This window comes from Prionailurus bengalensis, chromosome C2, assembly GCF_016509475.1.
Source record: "Prionailurus bengalensis isolate Pbe53 chromosome C2, Fcat_Pben_1.1_paternal_pri, whole genome shotgun sequence".
Classification (NCBI taxonomy): Eukaryota; Metazoa; Chordata; class Mammalia; order Carnivora; family Felidae; genus Prionailurus; species Prionailurus bengalensis.
Window position 1 is genome coordinate 72,005,325 of NC_057350.1, and position 25,192 is coordinate 72,030,516.

General features: G+C 49.2%; 1 protein-coding gene across 1 annotated transcript in view; it reads right to left on the reverse strand.

Annotated features, from left to right (window-relative positions):
* Positions 1–2,107: 2,107 nt before the first annotated feature.
* Positions 2,108–25,192, reverse strand: part of MUC4 (mucin 4, cell surface associated) — a 51,935-nt gene continuing 28,850 nt past the window's right edge. The window contains exons 3-25 of the mRNA XM_043594440.1: positions 24,940–25,092; positions 23,548–23,681; positions 22,490–22,654; positions 22,080–22,235; positions 20,987–21,117; positions 19,290–19,378; positions 17,160–17,339; positions 16,862–16,987; positions 15,985–16,104; positions 15,396–15,604; positions 14,882–14,972; positions 14,287–14,454; positions 13,660–13,761; positions 13,032–13,262; positions 11,613–11,750; positions 10,024–10,205; positions 9,501–9,660; positions 8,547–8,726; positions 8,035–8,108; positions 6,621–6,685; positions 6,299–6,537; positions 3,981–4,143; positions 2,108–2,673 (exon numbers count right to left, since the gene is read on the reverse strand). Of these exons, the coding sequence (XP_043450375.1) occupies positions 2,478–2,673; positions 3,981–4,143; positions 6,299–6,537; positions 6,621–6,685; positions 8,035–8,108; positions 8,547–8,726; positions 9,501–9,660; positions 10,024–10,205; positions 11,613–11,750; positions 13,032–13,262; positions 13,660–13,761; positions 14,287–14,454; positions 14,882–14,972; positions 15,396–15,604; positions 15,985–16,104; positions 16,862–16,987; positions 17,160–17,339; positions 19,290–19,378; positions 20,987–21,117; positions 22,080–22,235; positions 22,490–22,654; positions 23,548–23,681; positions 24,940–25,092 (3,452 nt within the window). The 3' untranslated portion in view covers positions 2,108–2,477. The remainder of the gene's footprint in view (positions 2,674–3,980; positions 4,144–6,298; positions 6,538–6,620; positions 6,686–8,034; positions 8,109–8,546; positions 8,727–9,500; positions 9,661–10,023; positions 10,206–11,612; positions 11,751–13,031; positions 13,263–13,659; positions 13,762–14,286; positions 14,455–14,881; positions 14,973–15,395; positions 15,605–15,984; positions 16,105–16,861; positions 16,988–17,159; positions 17,340–19,289; positions 19,379–20,986; positions 21,118–22,079; positions 22,236–22,489; positions 22,655–23,547; positions 23,682–24,939; positions 25,093–25,192) is intronic.

A 25,192-nucleotide genomic window follows, 5' to 3' on the forward strand; every position in this document is an offset into this window, starting at 1 on the left:
CAAGCATACAAATTTGGGATTTGACATTTTTACATACTATGAAATGATCACCATAATAAGTCTAATAACAGACTTAATACAATATTATTGTCTATATTTCCTGTGCTGTACATTACATTCCCATGAGTTATTTATTTTATAACTGGAAGTTTCTACCTCTTGATCCTCTTCACCCATTTTGCCCACCCTTCAGTGCCCCTCTCCTCTGGTGTGTGATTTTGGCTATAGGGTTTTTAAAATCAAGCTGAGGAAGTTCCCCTCTATTTCTAGCTTGCCAAGAATTTTGGTGTTTGAGTTTGTCAAATGTTTTTTTGTGCAACTATTGGTATAATCACACGATTTTTTTTCTTCTGTTGATGTGATAGATTACACCGATTGGTTTTTTAAAAATGTTTATTTATTTATTTTGAGAGACAGTAAGAGAGGGCTCAAACAGAGGAGGGGCAGAGAGGGAGAGAGAGAATCTCAAGCAGTGTCTATGCCATCAGCACAGAGCCTGACATGGGGCTCAATCTCACGAACCATGATTTCATGATCTGAGCCAAAATCGAGTTGGATGCTTAACCACTGAGGCACCCAAGTACCCCTTAATTGATTTTTGAATATTGAATCAGCCTTGCACACCTGGAATAAATCCCACTTGGTCATGGCATATAATTCTTTTTATTCATTGTTGGATTTTATTTGTTAATGTTTTGTTGAAGTTTTTTGCATCTATGTTCATGAGAGATATTGCTGTATAGTTTTTTTTGTATGATTTTTTTCTGGGTTTGGTATTAAGGTAATGCTGGCTTCATAGAATGACTTAGGAAGTATTCCCTCCACTTCAATCTTTTGAAAGAGATTATAGAGAACTGGTAGAATTTCTTCCTGAAATGTTTGGTAGACTTCACCAGTGAATCTATTTGGCTATATGCTTAATTCTTGATAAATTAATGCTAGGATTAAATAAGTTTTTTTTTTTTAAGTAGGCTCTATGCCCAATGTGGGGCTTGAACTCACAGCCCTAAGACCAAGAGTCTTGTGCTCTACTGACTGAGCCAGCCAGGCACCCCAAATAAAAGTGTTTCATAAGGAGCTTTGATTACACTTTGGGGTGTTTGAGGATAAAGCCACAACTTTGTACATATGGGAGAGGCCTTGCCTACTGGGAGTAGTCATTCTCTGTGAAAAGCAGACAGTGCGGAGTCTCTGTTCAGATCAAAGATCATGTTTCTCCTGAACTTCCTGCAACACCACTTCTTTACCAACAAAGGTGAGCCTGAGCACCAGGTTTGTGTCATGTGACCTCCTTTCCTACCCTTTGGCCACACTAGTTTGGACCACTGATGGACAATTGACATAAACTGGACTAATCAGATTCTCCCCTCAGAGATTTGGGATTTAGGACCAAGAGGTCCAGTTTCTGTAATAGAGATGGAATTGAGGTATTTGAGACACGGGAATTGTGGACCCATTTATTGTTGGATGTGTTACACCAGATAGGTGTGAAATTCTGCCTGCTAGGGGAGAAGTGTGAGGTCAAAACTGGTCAGGTTGCTGGGAGCAAGCAGAGTGGGGCCAAGGGACTGTGGGGTGGAGAGGCTCAGAAGACTCATTGGGGCTCAGGAAAGGACAGAGATCGTATATGAGGGATTGGGTGCTTCAGGTCTAAGGAGGGGGTTGGTGACCTGCTTCTCAAGTTGGTCCTTAGGAAGGGAGCTGGAACAGTTTAATCCCTTTAACACAGGCAGTGGAGGACAGGAACCAGACGGGTAAAGGCACTGAGTGTATTTACCCTCTTGGAACTGATGGACAGAGACTAGCAAGGCAGGGAGGGTTCCTAGGTGAGTCCGGGCTACTCCATATGGGGTATCTCAACCATCCTCCTCCGAAAACCAGGCTTTGGCTTGTGTTCTTCTCCTCAGGGGAAGAAAGTGATGTGGGGGCTGAAGCAAGGATTCACCTGGGTGGAGCAAAAAGCTTCCCAACAGAGAGTAGCTGAGGGCTGAAGCAGGACTGGATCCAACCCACCTCTTCTCCTCCACTCCCTGTGCCTCACCCTTCAGGCCCCTGAGAAAAACCACAAGTGGAATCCATGGCTTGGGAAACAAAAAAGTCAGAAGGATTTTACTTAAATAGACTTTAATTAGAAGTAAATTGGAGTTTTGTATACAAATGCATTTTGGATTTTAACCGAGACATTATTAACTCTGATGTGTGTGTATGTAGGTCAGTGTCCTTCTTGCAGGTATGTATGTGTAAGAATCCATCCTTTAAGTAGGTGGTCTTTATGGCCCCTTCTGTCTGCCTCTGTGTCTACTGAAAAGGTGTGCTATTGTTTTTATTATTACTCATTCCCTTGAAGAATCCTGAATCACCTTCAGGCACCTTCCTTTTCCCAGTCTCCTCAAAGCCAAGGTACTGGTCAATATGTGGGTGAGGCTGGGGTGGGTCCTGAAGTATCTTAGGCCACAGCTACCCCTTTGGGTGAGGCCTCAACTTTCTGTGTCCAGAGGGTAGGAGTACTGGTTCCTGGGGTAGCACCAGAAGCGCAGGACCACAAACACCACCGCCCCCAGCAGCAAGAGGGCTCCCAGCGCTCCAAAGAGGATCCCAAAGAAGGCGCCAAGCTTCATGCTCAGGTGCTCACAGCGTTCTCCCCAGGGCGTGTAGATGGAGAAGGGCACACAGCTGGGGACAGAGAGAGAAAACATGGTCAGCAGCGGGGAGGCCCCAGGAGGTTTTCCACAACAGGCTGGGATCCCCTCTGGGGAAGGAGGTGGAGCTGAAGCCATGCCCACTGGCTAGCGGAGGCTGGAGGGGGTGAATTCACCTGGAGTCAGCTCCACCTGGCTGCAGGTGAGCATGTGCAGGCACAGCCCTGGCTTCTCCCAGCCCTCCTTGGACCCGGGAGGGGAGAGGGCTGGGTGGATCTGGGATTGCAATGGGCACAAGGGTAGATGCACTGATATGACATGAGGGCCCTGGGTGGCACTGCCCTTCTCTTCCCTAGCAGACCTGTAGGCTTAGTGCACTCCCCTCACGGGAGACCCTTAGACTGCTGATGAACTGAGGGGACTTAGGACACCAGTTGCAGAGGGCCTCCCCTGACTGGTACTCTTAAGGAGGGGCAGGGATGGACCTAGACACAAGGCAGTGGGTGCCTCTCCACAAAGAGACAGCAGAATGTCTACCCCAGAAGCAAACTCAGGTGGAAGAGGTTGCCTTTGGAACCCACATCCTGCTGCTTAACTTACTGGGTACCCTGGGCAGGTTCTTTACCTATCTCTTCCTTAAAATGCTCATAATACCAGGGCACCTGGGTGGCTCAGTTGGTTAAGCATCTGACGTTGGCTCAGGTCATGATCTCACTGCTCATGGGTTCGAGCCCCACATCGGGCTCTGTGCTGACAGCTCAGAGCCTGGAACCTGCTTTGGATTCTGTGTCTCCCTTGCTCTCTGCCCCTTCCCCACTGACTCTCTCTGTCTCTCAAAAATAAACATTAAAAAAATTTTTTTTAATTATTAAAAAAAGTGCTCATAATACCAGGACGCCTCGGTGGCCCAGTCAGTTGAACATCCAACTGACTTTTGGTCTCGGCTCTGGTCATGATTTCCACGCTGACAGCATGGGGCCTGCTTGGGATTCTGTTTCTCCCTCTCTCTACCCCTTCTCTGCTCATGCTCACTTTCTCTCTCTCTCTGTCTCTCTCTCTCTCTCAAAATAAAGAAATAAACTAAAAAAATGTTCATAATACATACCCAGTAGCTAGTTTGAATTTTAGAAGTGATATAACATCTTTATTCTCCACACAGGGTAGGCACTCACACATCTTTTCCCTGGTCGCTTTTTCTCTGATCCCCGTTTGCTCAGTTACAGAAGATACATCCTAACTTTCAGACACCACAAAATACCATGGGGTTTCTGGGCCCCTTGCAGCATCTTTGCCCAGCTCAGATTCCCCAGCACTGCCCTTCCTGCCCTCTTTCCGACTCACCTGCAACGGGGCCCTTGGGGCAGGTGCTGGCACTGGCCTCCGTGCTCACAGTAGCCCTCACTGCACGGGGACACACAGGTCAGGCCACTGTGGGGGCTGTAGACCAGGTGGTAACCCTTGTAGCCATTGCATTTGAAGTAAGTCTTCAGCATGCTCACGTTCACTGTCAGGTAGGACGCAGATGAACATGAAAGCAATCAGTAACACCAAATCTATACCGTTTCGATCAAGAATGCCGTTTTCGGGCATTTTTCCTGAGAAATATTTGGAAAAGTGCACAAATACCTATGTTCACGGAAGTCTAGAGCAGCATGGTTTATAACAGCAACAGTGTTTAATAAGAGGGATTTTGTTAATGAATATTGTGCAACCGGTAACCACCATGACAGGGAAAGTGCATTGGTTAAGGGCAGATGCTTTTTTTTTTTTTAATTTTTTTTTCAACGTTTATTTATTTTTGGGACAGAGAGAGACAGAGCATGAACGGGGGAGGGGCAGAGAGAGAGGGAGACACAGAATCGGAAACAGGTTCCAGGCTCTGAGCCATCAGCCCAGAGCCCGACGCAGGGCTCGAACTCACGGACCGCGAGATCGTGACCTGGCTGAAGTCGGAGGCTTAACCGACTGCGCCACCCAGGCGCCCCTAGGGCAGATGCTTTGAAGGAAACCAGACCTACGTTAAAATTCAAACTCTACTACTAACTAGTTGTGTGATTTGGGGGAAATTTCTTAACTCTTTCAGCCTCGATTTCCTTATCTTTTATAAGGAAACGATAATAATAGTACCTACCACGTTGTGAAAGTTAAAGGAGATAATATATACAGAATATTCAGTACGTTGCCTAACATAGTAAGCACTCAGTAAATGGTCACTATTGGTATAACATTCTGTTTAAATAAAATATAGCACACTATGCTAAAATGTGTGATAAAATATCAAATGGGAATACATACATAATACACAAAGTAATATGTTCACAGTTGTTTAAGTAATGAAGTTATCAAAACATTAGGCACGACTTTATCCTTTATTATAAACAATATTTATATTTGTGAAGATCCCTGTGTGTAAAAGAAAATTCAGAAGGATGTGTGCAAAATGGACTTGTCTTTGGGGATTGGAGTTACAGGTGATTTTTTTTCTCTTTTTGTTAGTTTGTGTTTCCTAAAGTTTCTACGATAAACATATTGTACTTGTATAATAAAATTGGGGGGGGGTTTGGTTTCTTTAATAAAAGTTATAGTCAGGTCTAGGACAATTGTTCTCTTACCACCTACCCCTAACCCCCTACCGCACATACACAAAGTAGTTCAGAGGATTTCACACTGTCGCTCCCAGGAGGGAGGAGACCCAGACTGGACCCCAGAAGAAGCTCTTGCTTGGTCCCACCCACCAGTAACACACTGGCTTCTGTTGGGTTCCGTGTGGTTACTGCCCTGTTCTCTGCTACACTCCCAAAGTAGCGTAGGCCAATCCTTTCCTTCCTTGGTAAGCTTACCAACTCATCTCATTCTTGTTCCAGGATAACAAGGGGCTATCACAGCTGAAAGGGACCTCAGAAATCCCGTCTCATTTTCCAGTTTGGGGTGTTAAGGCTTGGATTGGGGATGGCTTTTGCCTAGGGTCACACCTCTCAAGGAGGGGATATTTCTGCCCCCGAGCCAGGTCTCCAGGCTTCAGCTTAATATCCTTTAGCTGGAGGGCAAAGGTAAAAGGGATGTCCCTGCTTATGTTTATAAAGTGAAATGTTATTTTAACAAAATCATTAACAATTTTATTAAAAAAAAGAAAACCGTTAGTGGTCATGGTCGGAAATTGGCAATTAGAGTAAATGCTCCATGAAACTGTATCCCTGCGGATTCATCAAGCAGTATTTTGTGCTCTGCTCTTGTATCTAGAAAGCTGGTAGGTAAAATGTTTATAATTTCCCTCAAAAGGGCACCTGGGTGGCTCAGTTAGGTGTCCGACTTCAGCTCAGGTCATGATCTCACAGTTCTTGGGTCCAAGCCCCGCATTGGGCTCTGTGCTGACACCTCAGAGCCTGGAGCCTGCTTTGGATTCTGTGTCTCCCTCGCTCTCTGCCTCTCCCCTACTTGTGCTCTGTCTCTCTGTCCCTCAAAAATAAATAAACACTAAAAAACATTTTTTTTTTTAATCACAAACAAAAAACTAAGTTACTTGCTTCTTGCTTATCTGTGGCTCTCTGTAGAAAACTTTTCCACCATGGGTTTGTGTGGGCTGAAGATCTGTGATAGGTCTCCTCCATTTACCTCCTCCCTCAGCTATCCCTGTGACTATCCCCAGGAAAGTGACTCACGAGCCTTCACACTGTACACATCTTCCCTGGAGATGGAATGGAAGTTCACGTTGGTCCTGGGCCCCTCACTTCTGTTCCATCTCCTCCATGAAGCCTGGGGTAAGAATGCCTCTACCACTGCATCCAGCAGCTTGGTGTTTAGGAAGTCGATAACAGGACCCCGAGGGAGGTACTGGAACTCCGAGATGACACTCCAGCGTTGAAGGTTTCTTCCTGAGGCCTGTGTTGCCCCAGAATTGCTGTGTGGGAGGGGTACAGTGAGGTACTAAGGGTGGAAGGGGAAGGGAGGACCTGGGGAGCAGGCGGGGACAGTCCCACTTACATTGGTACCACTTTGCTGTTCTGGAGAAAAGCCCGCACATCCAGCTTCCCCAGTCTGTAGGCCACCTAGGGAGTGGGTGGGGGAGTGGGAATGAGGCCCTGTCCAAAGAGGACACCCTTCCCACTTGAATGCATTTGTTTATCCATGTCTAGCTCTTTCTTTGCACATGAGTGCCAGAACCTACAGAATGTTTCTCATCCATTTCTACATTCCTAAACCCCAGCCTAGCCTGGTAATTGGCATGGGTCCCTGCTTAATAAAATTTTGTTTGTGAAGGGCACCTGCGTGGCTCAATCAGTTAAGCATCTGACTCTTGATCTCAGCTCAGGTCATGATCTTATGGTTCATGAGTTCAAGCCCCACCTTGGGCCCTGCACTGACAGTGCGGAGCCTGCTTGGGATTCTCTCTCTCCATCTCTGCCCCACCTCTGCTCTCTTGCACACCCACTCGTGCTTGGTCTCTCTCAAAAATAAACAAGTAAATATTAAAAGTTTGTTGGTGAGTGAAGGCATACCTCCCTGCCTCCAACAACAAGGGGAGAATCTGGAATGAATGACTCATGCCTTGCCTCTCTTCCATGACTCACCCAATCATTCTCTCCCCACATGTATATTGAACATTGATTATGTTTAGCCAGACCTAGGGGATGGTCAGGTGCTGGGGACTTCAAGCTGACTCAGGAACAGTCTATACTCAGAGACCCATAGTCTGGTGAAGTGAATAAGCATGAACAGATTTTACCATTCAGAGTGTGGAATGCTGTAGTAGTAGCAATCATAATAATAATTATTATAATTTCTTGAACACTTGTGTTTTAGGCACTGCAGTAAGTGCTTTACATACATTATCATTTAAAACTTGACACAATCCATTGACATAGGTACTATTGTTATTTCTGTGTTACAGATGAGACATCAAATAATTTGTCTAATTCTTACACCTGCTTGAGGGAATGGTAGAGCCAGGATTTTAACCTGGGTATGTAGGATTATAGAGCCTCAGTAATTCAACTACTGTGGTACTCTGTCTGTGGTTGAGGAATGGACAAGGGCATAGGAACGAAGAAGAGGGAGCTGCCAGTTCCCTCTGGGAAGTCAGGGAAGGCTTCCTGGAGGTGAAATGCCAGACCAAGTGCAGGTCTTTAGGGATACTCAGAAGGAGGGGCTGGGGTGACTTGACCACCCTAGACAATGTTCATTGTGGTCTGGTTATTCCAGTCCCCTTGGAGGTCTCTGTCTGGGGGATTCCTGCCTTCCTCATTCGCTGCTTTCCCTGGGGCAGGAGGCTCCAGCCTCTTCTGGCAACTGAATCTAGATGGATGATGAGATGTAGAACATATAAGTGATGGCCAAGACCCTATCTTAAACCTGCCAAGACCCACCTCCCCACCCAGAGCTAGCCTGCAGCACTGACCGAGGCATTGACATCTGTCATGGTGGCATTTTCTCCTTCCCTGAGTGAGAGCTGGATGATTCTTACGGGAAGATCTGGAGATGAGAGAAGCAGATTCACAATCACCTCACAGTTTACACAGACTTACCCAAGAAGTTTTTTGGGCCAGCTCAGGGAGACTGCCCCATTCGACAGTGACAGAAGGTCACCAGAGGAGTCAGAAGGGACTGATTCTGCTGAGCCTCACCCTAGTGCCCATTCCACTATGGTCAGGGCTTCCTGACTCTCATCTCTCCGGGCCATGAAGTCACCTCCAGTCTTTCCTCAGCAGACTTCTCAGGCCTGGGGTCATGCTGTGGCAGCTACCCCTTGCCCCTGCTCCCCCCACAGCTCCCATAGCCACCAACATACCACCACCTGAGAGAGATTGGAGTTCTGCCCTGTTGAGTTTGAGGAATGAAGCTCTGGTCCCCCGAGTTCCCCATCTTCCCCCAAGATGAGAGAAATGTGAAGGCAGAGGCAGCTGTTGGTACCTTGATGGATGGTTGGAGTGAAATTGTTCCCAGCCACAAAGCAGCGGGTGTCAGTGAAGGCTGGGGGACAGGTGCAGGTGGGATGGCAGTCTGGCGTCTGGGAGATGTAGCAGTGGCCCTGGTTGTAGCAGTAATTCACAGGGCAGGACACGTTCTGACAGAGGGGAGAGTTCTCCAGAGCTGCAGAAGAAGGAGGGAGGACAGCAGCATCAGGCTGGGCAGCCGTGGGGAGCCCCGGCCCACAGAAAGCTGCTCCTAGGACAGGCTTGCTTTCTTTCCCCCAAAGCCCATTCAGTCTGCATTTTGCTTATGAGTCACTCTGAGCCTCAAACTATCCTTCTCCCTTTTCCAGATATTTCTCTGCTGGGCAACCCTTTTTCCTTTGCCAGGTAGATGTTCTCCCACTTCTGCTGAGGGAATGGCATGTTTGTCAGACCCCCTGCATCAGGAAAGGACCCAGAAGGCTGGCAAGAGAAGAGCACGCCAGCCTGGTTTCCTTACTTCCATCCCTTTGTCTGCCTTATTAAGCTGTGGCTCTGCCTGCTCTGGCCATTCCTCAGAAGACACAGTGGCCTCTACATTTCATTTGGGTGCTGTAGGGACTTAGTGAAGGCCTCACTGTGATCTCCCTCATCATGACTTCACTGGAGCCTTGGCTTGCGGGCTGCTGCTGGACATCTCCTCCCTTCCCCAGGCCTTCTTCAGTCTTTTGCCCTGGGTTTCCCCCATCAGGGCCTCAGGTCTGCTCTGCCCTGGCCATCATTCTCCCTGCCTGCACAGTCTCTTCTCCTGCAGCTTCACACCTCACCAATGTCTTCACTTCCTTACTGTACCCACTTATAATGAGCATTCTAAAGACTTGCTGGAAAAGGGGGAGAAATGGTTTGCCCTAGGCCCTTAAGGTGTCAACTGTGCCCAGGCCCTCCTCCTGCCAGGGCCCTGCTCCCAGCTCACCTGCACAATGACGCCCATCCCCAGTCAGGTTTTGGGGGCAGGCCTCGCAGCCCTCCCCAGGAATGCAGTTTACATTCGGGAAGCATGGCTCCTCACAGGGGTCCCTGGAACGTTTGCAGTAGGGGCCAAAGCTGTTCCCATCACACTTGCAGCCAGCCACCTGTAATGGGTTGCTGATCACCAGGGAGCCAGGAGGCTGAACCATTAAAGGCTTTCGGGTGTTTCTGTACTGACCTCTCTGGTCTGAGAACCTGTGGACCTTGAGTCCTTGTCTTAACTCTACCAGCATCTACTGAGCACCTTTGTGACTAGGTCGTGGTCCTGTACATCCTTGCCAAGCCCGCTGGGCCTCCCTGGAGCATTCTTTCCCCTGGCTTGAGATTGGTGTTGGCTCTACTCACCTACCACAGCTCCCAACACACACACATTACCACACAGGGACTGAAGTATGACATCCCTTCAGTTCCCACAGCCTTTCCCCTCAATAAGGAAACCTCCCTCCCATCCTCCTCCCAATACTCACCTCCAGGGAGGAATTGCCCACCCAGCTGGTCTGGTTGTATAAACACTGGCTCTCTTCCCTGCAGGCACAGACCACTGTCTTTGGCTGGAGTACAGATGACAAGTTGACTTTGGCATTTCTTGCTAGAATCTCCAGAGTGAATGGTTCCAACAACTTTGGTGTCCATAGCAATGTCCCATTCTCTGTCCCAGGAAAAACAAGACCATGAGAGCTGGGGGCCTTGACTGCTGTGCCTACTGACACATCCTGGAATCTAATACCCTAAATGCTGATGCTAGCCTTCCCCCACCTCTCTCAGATCACCCCTCAAATGTCATCAGGCATTTCTTTGAACAAGGGTGGTTTCTTACGGTGATCCTGGTCACACCCCAAGCTGGAGGTAGCATGAGCCCCGCTAACTGACTGTTGGGTGGAACTCCACAGAAGGGAAGGCAGCTGATCCCTGAAGAGACCCCAAAGGGCAACCCCTGCCTGGGCCTGCAGGAGGATGGGACATCTAGGAGGGAAGAGAATAAGACCAGGATGACGCTTCCCCAGGCTATACTGCAGACTAAACTGGCTGCCCCTTCACATCCCTTGCCCTGATTTCTTGCCCACTCCCTCACTTCTTGGACCTTTAACTTTCAGACACCAGACAACAGTGAAACATTGTCAACAAGGACTCTTGTGATCAAAACCTGTCTTATGTTTTCCAAGAAAATAAGAAAGTCTTCATAAAGTAGTAGGTTGAGAGTTATTGATAGTAGGGAGCAGATGAGAGTAACTTGCAGGTTTTCACTCCTCAGGAGAGGAGCCCAGTGGAGGAGAAAATCTCCTGATGCCATTGGCTAGCACCTGACAGAATGCCACATGGAGCCAAAGGGTGTAGACAAAGAAGTCCCTTCTTATGCACAGAGAAAGAAAACGAGGCAGAGAGGTGCTCTGAGCTCAAAATAAGGTCCCTAATAGATTTGGTTTAGCAAAGAACAGTCACTAGCATCACTGGTACTGGCAACAGAAGGCAATTGCATCCTGTGGGCTTTGACTTTTTGACCCAGATGATGGTTGCAGGACTGGGCATCTCCACACCATTACTGACAGAGATGCGGCTTTGCTTGCTCCCAGCAGAGAAAAGCCACAAGCAGAGACAAAGTTAGGTAAACATGGTTGACAAACATAAAAATAAGTGAGAAACATACCAAAAGAAGATATTTGTATCTTTAAATCATGTTCCACATTATATCATTCTTTTAATAGATTTGAAATGTTTTAAATTAGTATTTTTTAATGGTTATACTTTTTTTCTAATAATTTGGTGATTTTATAAAGATGGTTAAAGATGATTGCATGTTCTTGGATTTGAGGTGACATGACTTTTGAGTCACTTGGATGTACCCCGAGTTAATGCAGCTAGCTGGCCAGATTGCCAAAAGCCCATCACTGCTCTTCACTGGGGACACTATCTGAATCTTAGGGATCACTCCAAGAAATGCTAGTCCTGGATATTCTGATGGAAAAGTGGAATGAAGTTGCACAGGGTATAATAATGCAAAATTACCTAAAGCTTGACTCTGCTCTCATCCCTTACACCTGTAGCCAACCATTCTTACCAAAGAGCTTGAAGTCAGTGTTGCTGTTTCTTAGGGTGAATATGACGTTCTCAGAACCGCTGGTGTACTGAGTCAGCTTGGTCTGCCCCAGATAGGCTTCCACCACATGCTCACCCTCGATAGAAGGTGGGTACTTACCTGAAACACAAAGAGGGAATTCAGGGTTTGGGGCAGGACACTTTCTTGCCTCATGGGCAAGTCCTCTGGCTTGTGTGAAGCATTCCCAGGGCTGTGACCCACCTCTGGAAGCAGGAATGACTCTGTGTACCTGCTTTCAGGTCTATCTAGAGCAGGTTGGGGTTGTACTGCCCACCTGGCCAAATCCTTATTTTCTCTTTATCTTCTCCCCACACAGGATTCAGGTCAAGTTCTTTCCTGATCAGAATGTTATGCTGGGCATGGTACACAATGTTGTTCAGATCATCACAGAGTTTTACCTTTGGAAGAGGGCTGAAAACCAAGAGGGTAATCTCTAGATGGGCATTGCATTTGTCAGGAAATAGAGGAAAATGCTTTCTCACTGGATGGAGTGCCGGGGTGGCTCAGTCAGTTAAGCATCCAACTCGATTTCTGCTCAGGTTATGATCTCGAAGTTCATGAGTTTGAGCCCCACGTTGGGCTCTACACTGACAGTGTAGAGCCTGCTTGGGTTTCTATCTCTCCCTCTCTCTCTGCCTCTGTCCTACTCTCTCTCTCTCTCTCTTAAAGTAAATAAACTTAAAAAAAAAACTTTTCACTGATATCTGTCTTTTGGAACCCTGCTGTTTCCATTTTATTGTTCATTCACTCATTCATTCACTCATTCAGTCATTTAACACATATTTATTGAGTGCCTAACCTATGACTGACACTATTCCATGTAGTGAGGACACAGCAATAAACAAATAATCAAAAAGATATCTATGCAAATTAGAAAATATGCTAGATAGTTATAAATGCTAGGGTGAAAAAAAAGAAAAAGCAGGAAAGGTGAATGGGAAGTATGGGTAAATGTGAAATTTTAGACAGGCTAGCCAAGAAAGGCACTCCTGAGAAGGCGACTCTATTTGCACAGAGCCTTGAAGGAGGTGAGAGGCTGTCCGGAGGAAGGGCAGGGAGTCCAGGCAGAGAACAGTAGGTGTGGAGTCTGGAGCTGGCGGTGAGCCTGGTGTGTTTGAAGAAGACAGAGAAGCCAGTGTGTCTGGAGTGGAGAGTGCAAGGTGGGGAGGAACAGAGGAAGAGTTTGAGAGGCCCGAGGGTCAGGTTGGAAAGGGCTGTGAAGGCCGTCACGGAGTGAGCTGGGGAGTCACGGGAGGCTGAGCAGAGGAATAACATGAACAAAAGAATCTGTTACATTTGAAAAACACGTAGCCTAAAGGAATATCATGAAAGGGGGGTGCTCCACATCTGCCACCCAAGTCTGGGCCTCATGCCACTTACTGAGGGTAGCGTTCATCAGCTGGTATCTGCTAAAGAGCATCTTAGTGTTCAGGCCGGTGCTTGTGTTTCCTGTGGCCAGGCTGTCATAAATGCACTGCTCATCTCCATTACACTCAGAGACCAGATTTTCACCCGAGTGGTTGTTCTTCAGTTGGAAAAGGAAGACAGGGGTGAAGTTGGAAGGCAGAGGGTTGTCTCTCTTGCCAAGGAGTCTCGTATCATTGATTTTCCCTAGAACATATGAAGTACAATGGTAGTGGTACCAGGGATGGGATTCCAGCTATACTTCTGCTGTGTCCACCCCTTACCCTCACTTTATATGCCTTGGGGTGAGGGAGGGGGTGTGAAGGGACAAAGTGACTTCAGCTTTTGAGGCTGGAAATCTCTGCTCTAGTGGGTAAGGGCCACCACTTCCCTCACCTTCTCTTCCAGGTAGAGAAATGCAGGGGGACATGGGGGTGGAGGGGACAAATCCGGGGTGGTCCCAGAATCCTCAGCATTTCCTCCTGGCCTTTCCACCCCTCCCTCACAAAGGATGGAGGTCTGGCTCCCACAGGCCCAAGGGAGACAATGCTTCCTTCATCCCACCCCAGCCACATCTACCCCTAGGACTCGGGCCCAGACTCACAGGTCATTCCAAATTGATAAAGTTGCCACTCATCGCTTTTGTTGAGAATGGTGGAGCCATTGGGCATCCTGAAGTCATCATCTGGATTGTCGTTCCAGACTCCTGAGGGACAGAGTAGGAGATTGGCCACCCTGGAACTGTGGCTCTCCCCTTCCCTGAGGAGCGTCCAACAGGTCACATTCAAGGTGTGAGGGGGAGTAGGGGCCTGGGAAGCCCCTTCCAGTTGTGTCTATTCTCGGTTCAGTCCTTCCAGAGGAGGGGAGAGGACCAGACCTCATAGCCCACCCCTCAGTCTCAGGGATAGAGGAGGAGAAAATGGAGGAAGAAGGGAGAGGAAGTAGGGGCTGGAGGGAGAGAAAGGGCATCCTCAAAGCCCCCTTGGCTGCCCTAGAACGAGAGCTTTGGGAGAACAAGAAATGAGCCTCAAAGGAAGCTGAAGAGGTCCCTTGCTCCTCCCCACCTCTCTGTGCCCTCAGAGTTCTGTTCCAAGGAGGCTGAGAAAGGGAAGCTCAGCCTGGGGTGTCCACAGGCCAGCTGGACGGGGAGCTGCCTGTGGGCTGGGGCCCGTGCTCTTGATGCCACTGCTGCTGCCGCTGCCTCAAAGGCAGAGTCCTGTCTGCTTCTCACCCAGGAGGCCCTCTGTGCTGTTTCGATACTCCTCTGGGAGGCTGCAGGAGGCATGGAGGATGTTGGAAAGGGCGGTCACGGAGATGGTCACGGTCCCATCGAAGCTGGCTGACACGAGGGAGCCATTGCGGGTCATTACAATGCCGGTGGTGTTGAATGTCTCCTGGCCTGGGATGTTGAGAGACAGATGAGAAAGAAACCGGCTTTCAAACCCTGCAGACTCAAGACTTGGCAGTAGTGAAGGGTCAAGATGTTGAGGGGGAGACTCTGAGAGCAGCTCTGGGGTGTCCTGGGAGTGCCTTTTCCAGGGGCTGAAAGCCACACTCACAGGACACCCCCTTCTTCCTGGAGACTGGAGACAGGGACTACTGCAGACAAGCCATCACTGCCGAGGAGGGACAGAAGTGAGAAGAGAAAGCGGTGAAGAAGCTGTTCAGGCACAGCTGCTGAAAGAACAGGGGGTGAAGCAGGGGTGCCAACCCATCTCCACTGCCCCAGTGCTGCTGTCTCTACATGGCGTCCAGGCCCTGGGTGCCCTGCTAAAGCCTGATCCGGGGAAGCAGGACCAGGTGGCTGACAGCTGTCCCCAGCCTACCTTCTGGGTCTTCACGGTTAGTCTCAAATGTCACAGTCTGGTTATTGACCTGCACGTGGATTGTGTCATTCGGCTTGAGGAGCCATCGAACCTGGAAGGAAATTGGAGGAGGCCTAAGCCTGAGGTGGGCCAAGAAGCTGAGAAAGGAGGCTTCAGAGAATCCGGACCTGAGCCCCAGAGGAACATGTAGGTGGGTGTGATGATGAGGTTATGTAGCTAACATCTTGGGAGTGCTTAGCCCAGGCCAGCCTCTGAGGCCAGATTATCTCATTTAAATCGCACAATAGCCCTGCAGGGTAGGTAGTATTATCTTCATTTTACTACAATGAAACCAAGGCACTGGAAGTTCAGTTGTTTCTTCAGAATCACATGGCTGGTGGAGCCAGGACCCGAATCCCACTGTCTCTGGGGTTGAGAATCGAACCACTACCCTGGCAGGATGCATCCTCCCTCCCTGCTGCCCTGTTCCCTTCTTCCTTCTTTCTCTTCTCCTCGGGACCCCTGCCTCACTCACTGTGATGGGGTTCAGGCTGCTGGTGTTGTATTTAGCTGCAAAGGCAATGAAGTTGGTGGCCTGGGCTGAGCTGGTCTGGGCAGTACGGCCCTGCAGCAGGAAGGAGGAGTTTCTGTCCCAGGCCCGGACCAGCAGGAAGTCCCCCAGTCCATTGAAGGTGTAATTGGCACCATCCAAGGTGGTGATATGGGGATCCCCAAACATCCAGGCTGAAAAAAAGGAGAGACCACACTGACATGGCAGACCAAGGAAGGGTCTGAGATCCCCACTACCTCCAGGCAGACTCAAGCCTGGGAGGGGTTCACTGAGTGTAGAACCATTCCCGGAAGCCCTCTTGCACTTTTGTGCCCCTACCCAAATTCACATAGACCCATTACCTCCGCCCCCTACCTTCTCACCCCTTCCCCAATGCCAGGTACAAAGCTCCTCTGTTTGCCATTGGCCGCACACTTGAATCATCTGCATCTTCCCTTGTGGCCACAACCCATCCCTGGGAAGCTAGCACTGCCCTGGTCCAGGCCCCAAGAAGCTATGCCTCCCCAGATCCTCTGCCTCAGCCCTGCCCCAAGACAGGTCTCAGCAGCCTCACCAGGCCTTGGGGGACGGTACCCAACACAGCCAATGCGGGGCCGCCTCTGCTGGTACAGGGCGCAGAAGGAGGGCTTGTCGTTCCCACGGCAGCACCAGTCCCATGGCTCCAGTTCTTGGTCTGGGGAGAAGAGCAGCGTATTGCTGACAGACAGGGGACCTGCAGAGCCCAGCTGGAAGGTTTGGTAGGGCAGGATGACATGGGCAGCAAGGGCATGGTTTGGGAATCAGGCACACCTCAGGTCAGATCCTGACCCACTCAGTAGCCTCAGGTCATTGACCAGTTACCGTCTCCCTTGCAGGCTTGCTGGAACTGTGCTAACGGGCTTTCTTTCTGAGTCCCCAGGCTCAGAAAGCACAAGAGCGGGATCATGTGGCCGATGGTCTGGGGGTCATGGAGGCTGCTGTGTTGTCAGGGGCAGGGGGGTGGAAGGGGGAGGATGCACAATACCCTGGTCCTCCAACCCTGTGCTCTCTAGCTCCTTTGGAGGGTCTCTGCAGGAGATGACTCCATGTCTTCCCCAAGACTGCCAGCTAATCTGGGTCCAGGTGGATAGGGCCAGACTTGATCCCCTCCCCTTCCCTAGAAAGATGCCCCCATTCTTGTCTGAGGCAATGGGGCCAAGTGAAGATGGGACAAGAGGCACTCAATTATAAATCCCTAGGATGTCAGCTGGAAGGGATGTTGGAAGCTTCCCTACATTACAAGATCAGGAAATCAATGGCCAGAGAGGGGAAGGAGCTGGGAGGGAAGGGGGACAAAAGACTTCTTTCTCTGGGTCCCACTGCTTGGCTTGGTGCCCAGGCCTGGTCTCTGACAGAGAAGAGGAGAGAGCTCCAGAGAAGGTGGGGGTAAGATCTCTGTGGGACACACGTACCAAACTGCCAAGGAGTGCTCACTCTCCAGCCCTGAAGAAGCTCTCCCCAGGGCCCGTAGCTGCAGCACACGCCTCCACGCCAGGAAGAAACACGGCACAGCTGCCTGCTGCCGAGGCCCCACCAGCCTGTGACAAGTGCAGACATACTCAGGCCCAGTGCCTGTGGTGGGGGCAGGGATGCAGGGGGGAGGCTTGGGGAGGGACCCTGGAAGGGACAGGTCAGGTATGACCAGAGGGTTGGTGGGTGGGCTTATGGGAGACAGTGGGTGTGCCCCAAAAGACAGGAAGGAGGTATTACCTATGCTGATGGGCTGGAATCGTAAGTCCCACAGTCCCTGCTGCCAGGAGCAAGGGCAGGACACCTGGTTCCAGCCCCATTGAGGCCACTGGGGCTGTCTATTCAACCACTGCAGGCACCTGAGACGGTAGTTGGGCCTTTCTCCCCTGTGTAGCCTATAGACCTGCAGGCCCTGGAGACCTAGAGAAGTACAAGAAAAAGGGGTTATCCCAGCACCTAGGGCCACGAGCTCTGCTTTAGCAACCCAACTCATAACTGCACCTTGTATGCCCCTCCCCCACTCTGGATGGCTCTTCCAGGGACGGGACCCAGTTCAGATTGGTCTCTTTCATGTGACCTCCAAAAACCATTAAAGCTTGAGTGTTAGGGGAGAAACCCTAGGACAAGTGCTGGGCAGGGAGGCCCACACCCACTCAGAGCCAGACCCTAGCCCTGACCTTCAGTCCACTGATCCTCTACCCTCCCATCTGCCACTCTAAGCTCCAACACCTTCCAATCTCCCCAGACCAGTTTCTCCTCATGCATCCTCTACCTCACTAAGTGACACCACCAGCCACCAGCTCAGACACCTGGCTTTCCCAGACCCTCCCTCTCCCCCTGCTCAGACATGTCAGTGGCCAAAATAGCCAGGACAGAAGGCAGCTGGAGAGCCACAGAGAAGTTGATATGCAAAGCAGGGGCTTACTCCAGCACCATGAGGCTGAGGAGGCTTCCACTGTGTCCAGATGCCATCCTCGGAAAGGAGAAGTAGCTGGGAGAAGAAACCTTGACAGGGGTTTGAATTTAAGTTGACCTTTAACTGTAAGTTACATACTGTCCACTGCAATAGCCATGAGTGAGAAGGGGGCTCCAGGATCCAGTAAGACACAACAGGACATAATGTATTAGATTTTGACCCTGTTCCCACATAAAAGAAGAAATTATCAAGATAACTACAATTTGTTAAGGTTTTGAAGAAAATAATTATTGTTTATGATTTTCTATTCATGGATCTTCTCCACGATGGCCTGATATCATGGGAAACAAATCAGATACTCCCCCTAACACAAACACACACACACACACACACACACACACAAGGTCTCAAGTGGATGCATCTTGATAGGAGGGCCCGAATCTCCACAAGATGGCACCCATGATTCCACTTAGCTTCTGTTTACCACAAGTTTGCCACAGAACAAATGGAAGTAGATTTATACTTCATAATCTACATGGCTGATTTCTAATGCTAAAATGTCCTTCATTCTACTCACATTTTGGAAACTATAATTTCTTTCCCTTTGGGATCGCTGGACAGTATATCGATTCATGTCCCATGGGGACTCCTGATGCTGAAGTACTGGCCCTCTTACTAGAGTGAGAGCTATTTAAGAGCAAACATGGGGGTGCCTGGGTGGCTTAGTCGGTTAAGCGTCCGACTTTGGCTCAGGTCAGGATCTCGCAGTCCGTTAGTTCTAGCACCGCTTCGGGCTCTGGGCTGATGGCTCAGAGCCTGGAGCCTGCTCCCGATTCTGTGTCTCCCTCTCTCTCTGCCCCTCCCCCGTTCATGCTCTGTCTCTCTCTGTGTCAAAAATAAATAAACGTTAAAAAAAATTTAAAAAAAGAGCAAACATAGTCTTTTTCCTTTTTTTCCCCCCTTCATATTCCTGACTCTTAGCACAGCATCCAGCACACAGTGGGTGCTCAACAAATGATGACTGAAAGAATGTCAGACCTCTAGAACTCCTCTTGGTAGATTCCCTCAAGGGATCTCATCGGGATTCTCATTCCAGCTCCGGGACAGGACACTTGGAGTATCGTCCTCAGTGCCCATTCACATCCCCACCTCCTGCCATGACCCTGTCCTCACTCCCAGGCTCTGGGCCCCACTGAGAGACCTGGGTTTGCCTCATCCCAGGGAAAAGACATATAGCTCCAATTGAGATTATACTACATGAGGGTGCAGAAGGTACCAGCTGTGCCTTGGGTAGTGCCAAGTCCTGATTACACTTGGGGGTCAGATGATGCCGGGGACACCCTTTGGGATGGTGGAGACACTACAGAGCTGCCTCTCTAGGACTGTCATGACACCTGGAGTTGAGGACAGAAGGACTTGAGTCCAGCTCATGTGTGGAGAGGTGGTGCTTTTACCTGAGTTGGAATTCAGGAATTGGTCTGGATGATACTTCTCCCACACTGGCTGGAATGTCAGTGGGCTGTTTTCAAAATACCCATCTCCACTGCAGGCAAAGGAAAGAATTTCAGGTCTCTGTCACTCCCAGGGTCTTTCCTCTCAGTCGGCAAGTTATACATTCATCCAGTCAGTTGGAAAGACAGTCACTCGGTCCAGCTAATTATTAGATATCAGCTTGTCAGTCAGTTATGAAGTCAGTTCATCAGTCAGCCAGCATCACTGACTCCCAGCAGCAGGCAGGAGAGGGCAGAGAGGGGGGGTGAAGGGTGGGATGACCCTAATCTATTCTACATCTGGTTGCTAACTATAAGAAGTTGGTTATGAGACAGGGGTGTGAAAACAACAGAGTTCAGGCCTCCTTCTGATTAGTTTCCCTTCACCTGGGGATGGGACAGAGGGCTGTGTAGGGGACAGTACATGGTGAGGGCTAAAAGCCAGTCTCTGCATTTAGACAAACATGGATTCAATGCCCTATTCCAGCCCTTAGTAACATGGTTGCCATGAGCAAGTTACTTAACCTCTTGTATCTGTAGGTTTTACATTGGTAGGAAAGAGACAACAGTAGCATCCACCTCACAGTATTGTGAGGATTAAATGCTGTAACATCTGTAGATCCCTCAGAACTGAGTGAGGATCTGATGCAATGGGTGTACCACCCTTGGTGTTGAGGCTCACAGCACTGCTCCAGGAAAAGGGAAATCCTAGAGTGGAGTTTGTAGCCTCACTCTGGGTGCATGCCTCAGAGCAGTGACTCCTCACCTTGCTTCCTCTCTGACACAGGTGAGGTGAGGCACGCAGGTGTGACACATACCACGGGCTACTCAGGAGGGTGTGAAATCCCTAGCTACTTGGATAATTCCACTCTTTTCTCTTTTACAGCACATCAGAAAGCAAGTGAAAGCAATGTAATTATAGGGGCAACCCTGAACACGATCTCAGAGAATTTGCAGCAATTACCAGTAGCAAATTACACGTGACCTTCACAATTGATTGCACACACCAGCATCTGGAAATGCTGTGATTGAGAACTGTTGCCAGAGATCGAGTCACCTTCATACAGAGGAATCCACAGCCCCATGCCCCCACTCTCTGTCTTTCCCACTGACCCCACACAAACTGTTGGTGCCTTGGGTGAGGGGCTAATTCTCAGCCCACCAGAAGTCAGGAAGGCAGATTTCAGCTTCAAATGTCTGGGTTCCAGTTCCTTCTTTGCTGCTTCCCAGCTCTGTGACTTTGGGCAATTACTGATCTATTTTTACCTCAGTTTTCTTACTTGCGGAATGGGTAACAAAGAGTATCTCCTTCATGCGGTTTTTGTGATAATCAAATGAATAGTGTAATGAATCTTGGCTGTTACTATTGGGATATTTGAGAAGTCAAGAGAGGTTGTCTAATGTCCATAGATATCAGAGAAGTCAAAGCTCTGGGAATTATTACAATGTGTGGGGACTGGGATGGGAAAGAGAATGGCCAAGTGAATTGGTATCTTTTAATTTGAAATAGCAAGAAGCAGGAGGCAGAGTAGGTGAGTCAGAAGCAACAGTAAGGAGACTTCATGCCTGTCCTGGGGGATGGGGGTGGGTGCACAGCAAAATCCCTGCCCTGCACCACTTCCTATTTTCTACTCAGTGCTGACTGTCTGTCCGTGTCCTACCTGGAGAAGCCCATGAGGACTGGGTTGCCTGGGCGCTGGGTCACATCCCACTGCATACCACCACTTTGGTAGAGAAACAGGGCGTAGGACCTGCTCCCGTCTGTGGAGAGGATGGCCTGGTAGGTGTTGGTCTGGAGGTTGATTGGAGACAAACATAGGGATGCCTGTGAGAGATCTGGGGTCTCCTTCCTGATGTCCCATCTCACTCCCCACACCCCTGCCCAGGCACCCACATCATCTTTTCCTGGCCTACCTAGAGCAAGTTAGGGATGGTGTAGGGCAGCTTTCACCCTGGGTGTCAAAGCCCCTTCCATGGTGGATTTGCCTGCTTTATGACTTCTGTCCAGGGAGGGGCAATAAAGGGCTCTGGTTTAGGATCCAGTTAGAAGACTGTGTGAGAAAGCCTCAGGCCTCAGAAAGAGTAGCCATGACCCCAGAGAGCTGAGAGAGGCCTATTTAGTTTCCCTGGGATATTTTTAAGGACATTGTCCAAATGTCCCCTTAACCTAAATATTGTAGACGGATGACAGCAGGTGAGACTGGAGGTTCTCTGAAGGCAGATGCTAAGCACTGTGCTTGTACAAAGTAGGTAACCAATGAACTTGTTGAACCAATGAAGAAATGAGTGACTTTAGATCACACACAAGGACTATAAGAGCTGAGTCCCCAGAAGGAAGAGCAAGGACACTGTGTGGTGCAACCATTTCTATAGGATGGCCTTGCAGCTGAAAGCCAGAGTTGGAAGTCCAGAAAAACCTCAGTTCCAAGCCTGGTTTTGTCATTTGCCAGCTGGGTGACCTTGAGCAGGTTGCTTAACCTCTCTAACCATCATCTTCCTCATCTCTAAAATGTGGATAATAATATCAGGTTGAGCCATATAAATTGCCAACAGCTGGCAAAAATTCCATTTCCAATGTTTCAACCCAAGGAGTATTAGGTGAGTGCTCAGTAAACAGGGTGGGGGTGAAATGGTGCTATAATCAGCAATGTGTCCTTGAATCAGAGAGGAAGTTAGAAGAATGTCCCCTGCCTAGCACTCTAGGATATCTGGCTTCCAAATGGTTCTCAGGGAGCTATTCATTGGTCCACTCACCCCAAAGGTCCACTGGGCAGGATAGGCAGGGGCACTGACCCATGTGACCTTTAGGGTCCACCTGGCTTTGTAGTTCCGGATGTGTGCGAACTTTTTAATCCAAGACTCCACCTGCCAGACTAGCAGGTTGTGTTCATTATAGAGTGTCTCATATTCCTAGGAAAGGAAGGCAGAAAAGACAAGGAAATGAGGGTACCAACTGCAGGTCTTCTCATGGTTGTGATAGGGTATTCCTGAGTCTGTGTAACAGTCCTGCAGTTTCCTCTCCACCCTCATATTTAAGCATCACTCTCTGCCCACACCGAGCCCAGGCTCTGACAGCAGTAACACTTGCACACCCTCAACATAGCCCTTTGTCTATCCTTGCTGGCTGCTGAGGGATCCCGAATGCTGGAGTCTGAAAGGCTTACCTGGTAAAATATGGTTCCATGGCTGCTGGAAAAATCAGCATCATCCCAGAATGGAGCCACCAGGGCCACAGGGTCCCAGCCTGTGAAGCCTCTAAGGGGAGGATTGGGGTAGGAGAAAATCTGGTACTCTGACTCCGGGAAAATGATCTGGCCATTATCTGTGAACTGGACACAAAGACTCTTCTGATTAGTATTCAAGGAGGGAGTCAGGAAGGAAATGTCCCAGCCTTGGGCAAGCTCCTCAGAAGTGTGACCCCCAAGTTCTGGGTAGAACTTTAGAGATGTCAACAACCTCTACAAGGTCATACATTCATCTCCCCGCCTGCTGGGAGAGCCCACTTTACATAGTTCACACTCAAATGCTCATAACCTGCAGGACACTCCTCTGTTCTAAGTCCTTCCTGACATGGTATGTTTTGCCCTGCTTCAGTGGCTGACCCCACCTATACATGGGCCCATCAGAGAATAGAGACCTCTGGGTGAATCTCCTCAGCCCCATCCTGAAGGTCCATCCACATCAGATGGGGCCAAGAGGATTGCTACTTTCACTCCCATCGCTGTGTTGCCCTATCTTAGCATGTCCTGCCTCAGCTCCCCACACCCGCCCCTGAGAGCTGCAGGGGCCATGACTAGCATTCCAACTCTCTTCCAGAAGCTATGGGGAACTTGGACTGAGGAACCAGGAAATAATTATAGAAAATGTAAACAGCATCAAAAGGTTGTTTCCCAAGTAGAGCTTCCTACTCATAAAAAGGTCCCCTGAAAATAGTGGAGAGCTTATTGGACCCCAAGATCTCTATACTGATGTGAAGACGCTTTTGTCCATGAGGGTAGTGGGAGCCTCGCCTAGTTCCCAGTCTTCCTCAGCTGGCACTGTGACATTAAAGAATGTGAATGCAAACTGAGCCAGTGGCAGGGACACAGTAGGTGCCTAGTAGGTGTTGCTTGTTGCATTCCCCCTTCCTTTCTGCCATGGTCGTTGTCACAGGCCATCTCCTAGCCCTAGAGAGAAAAGCAGGTCACATGTCCTGCCCTTTGGGCTGCAGCTGCAGACTCACATAGAGGTAATCCCGGAGAGAGGAGCCAAGAGGGAAGCCAATCTGGGGCTTGAAGAGTGGTGAGGTGAAGTCCACAGTCCTCCTGACAAACTCCTGATCTCCAACGCTTGGTCCATAGGGAAAGAGGGAAACACCTGGGCCAGTACAAAGAAGTGGAGGAAGTTCTCATGGGCCTTGACTTCTTTAGGGCTGACAGAGAGCTTCCCCAAGCTTCTCCTCCACCCAACTGGGAGCCATCAAAGACTCCTCTCTCCCCGTTGCCACTTGCATTTAACCCATCTCCTCATTTTACCCCTTCGGTGGGTACTCTCATCCATTTCCAAAAAGGTCCTGCTATCAGAATACCAACAAATTATTCCTTCAAAGATTCAAAGATAAAACTCCTCCAATGTTGTGAAGATGAGTAATTGAAATACCATTTTGTAGAATGAGACTTATTTCCCAAGATGGTATTTCTCTAGATAAACTGGAAGACCCCCCAGAATTTGTCCTCGGACTCCTTAGAAGTACTTGGGCTCTAGTTTGAGAAACCTTGCCCTAACTATTTCTCAAATGGCTCTCCTCCTTTCTTTCCTGGCGGTCCTCCCCTGGTTTGCTTGGAATACCACAACAGTCTGTATACATCTTTCCTGGCCTCCTCCAAATTCATTCAATGCTCCAACCAACATAGCGTCATTCAGAAATACAAATCTAGCCATGTCTTCCTTGGTCCCTCACATGGAAGCCCCATTTCTCAACACTCTTCACTTTGCTTCCAGCATCCCCAAGTGCTTTGGGATCTCCTCCCTGTACGACACTGGGACTACTTTTCATGTTTACACCTTTATTCAAGCTGTTCAAGCCTCCTGTCTGCTTGGGACACTTCCCCTTCCCCAACTCCTATTCATTCTTTCCAGGAAGCCTCCTCTTCACCTTAAGCACACCCGAATGCCCCCTAGAGGTCTTCCATTGTGTGTCTAATACCCTGCATTTATTCCTCTAATTGCACCTATCCAGGCATCAGATCTATCTCTTACTGAACAGCACCTTAATCATTTCTCTATTTCCACCTCTTCGCCCAGTGCTATGTACAAAGCCAGCCCTCAACACCCAGCTCTGATGCTGTCTCATTGTCCCCTGTGAGAGCTCACAACCTGAGAGGGTAGTCCATGAGCAAGCAGGCTGAGACTGAGTATTCAGTTACATCACCCTTCTAAAGTGGAGATGGGGAACAGCTGGACTTCCCATGGCCCAGATGAGACAGTAGAGGTATCCACAGAACTGGCTCCCCAAGCTACCCACAAGGGTCCTCACTGGTAGATCCAATCAGGCTGCCACAACTACAGCATCTACATCTAACTCAATCCTCTCCAACCCAAGGTAGAGGGGCCCCAGGTCTACAGAATCACTTACCTTTCTTGGGCTTGATAGGGACTGGGACAGCAGTTGAGTGTTTGCTTGTAGATGTGCTGGTAGTGGACGTTGTAAGGGTCTGGGAGGTTGTTGGTGGTAGTGATGTTGTTGTGCTTCTCTGGCTGCCTGTCCTCAGTGAAGTTGTGATTGCTCCTGGGCATGCAGGGAGAGAAAACTGGAGTGGGTCTTATAGTCAGAAAGTAGCAGAGTCAAAGAGAGTCACAGACTTCAGGAGCTGGAAGAGAGAGCTAGA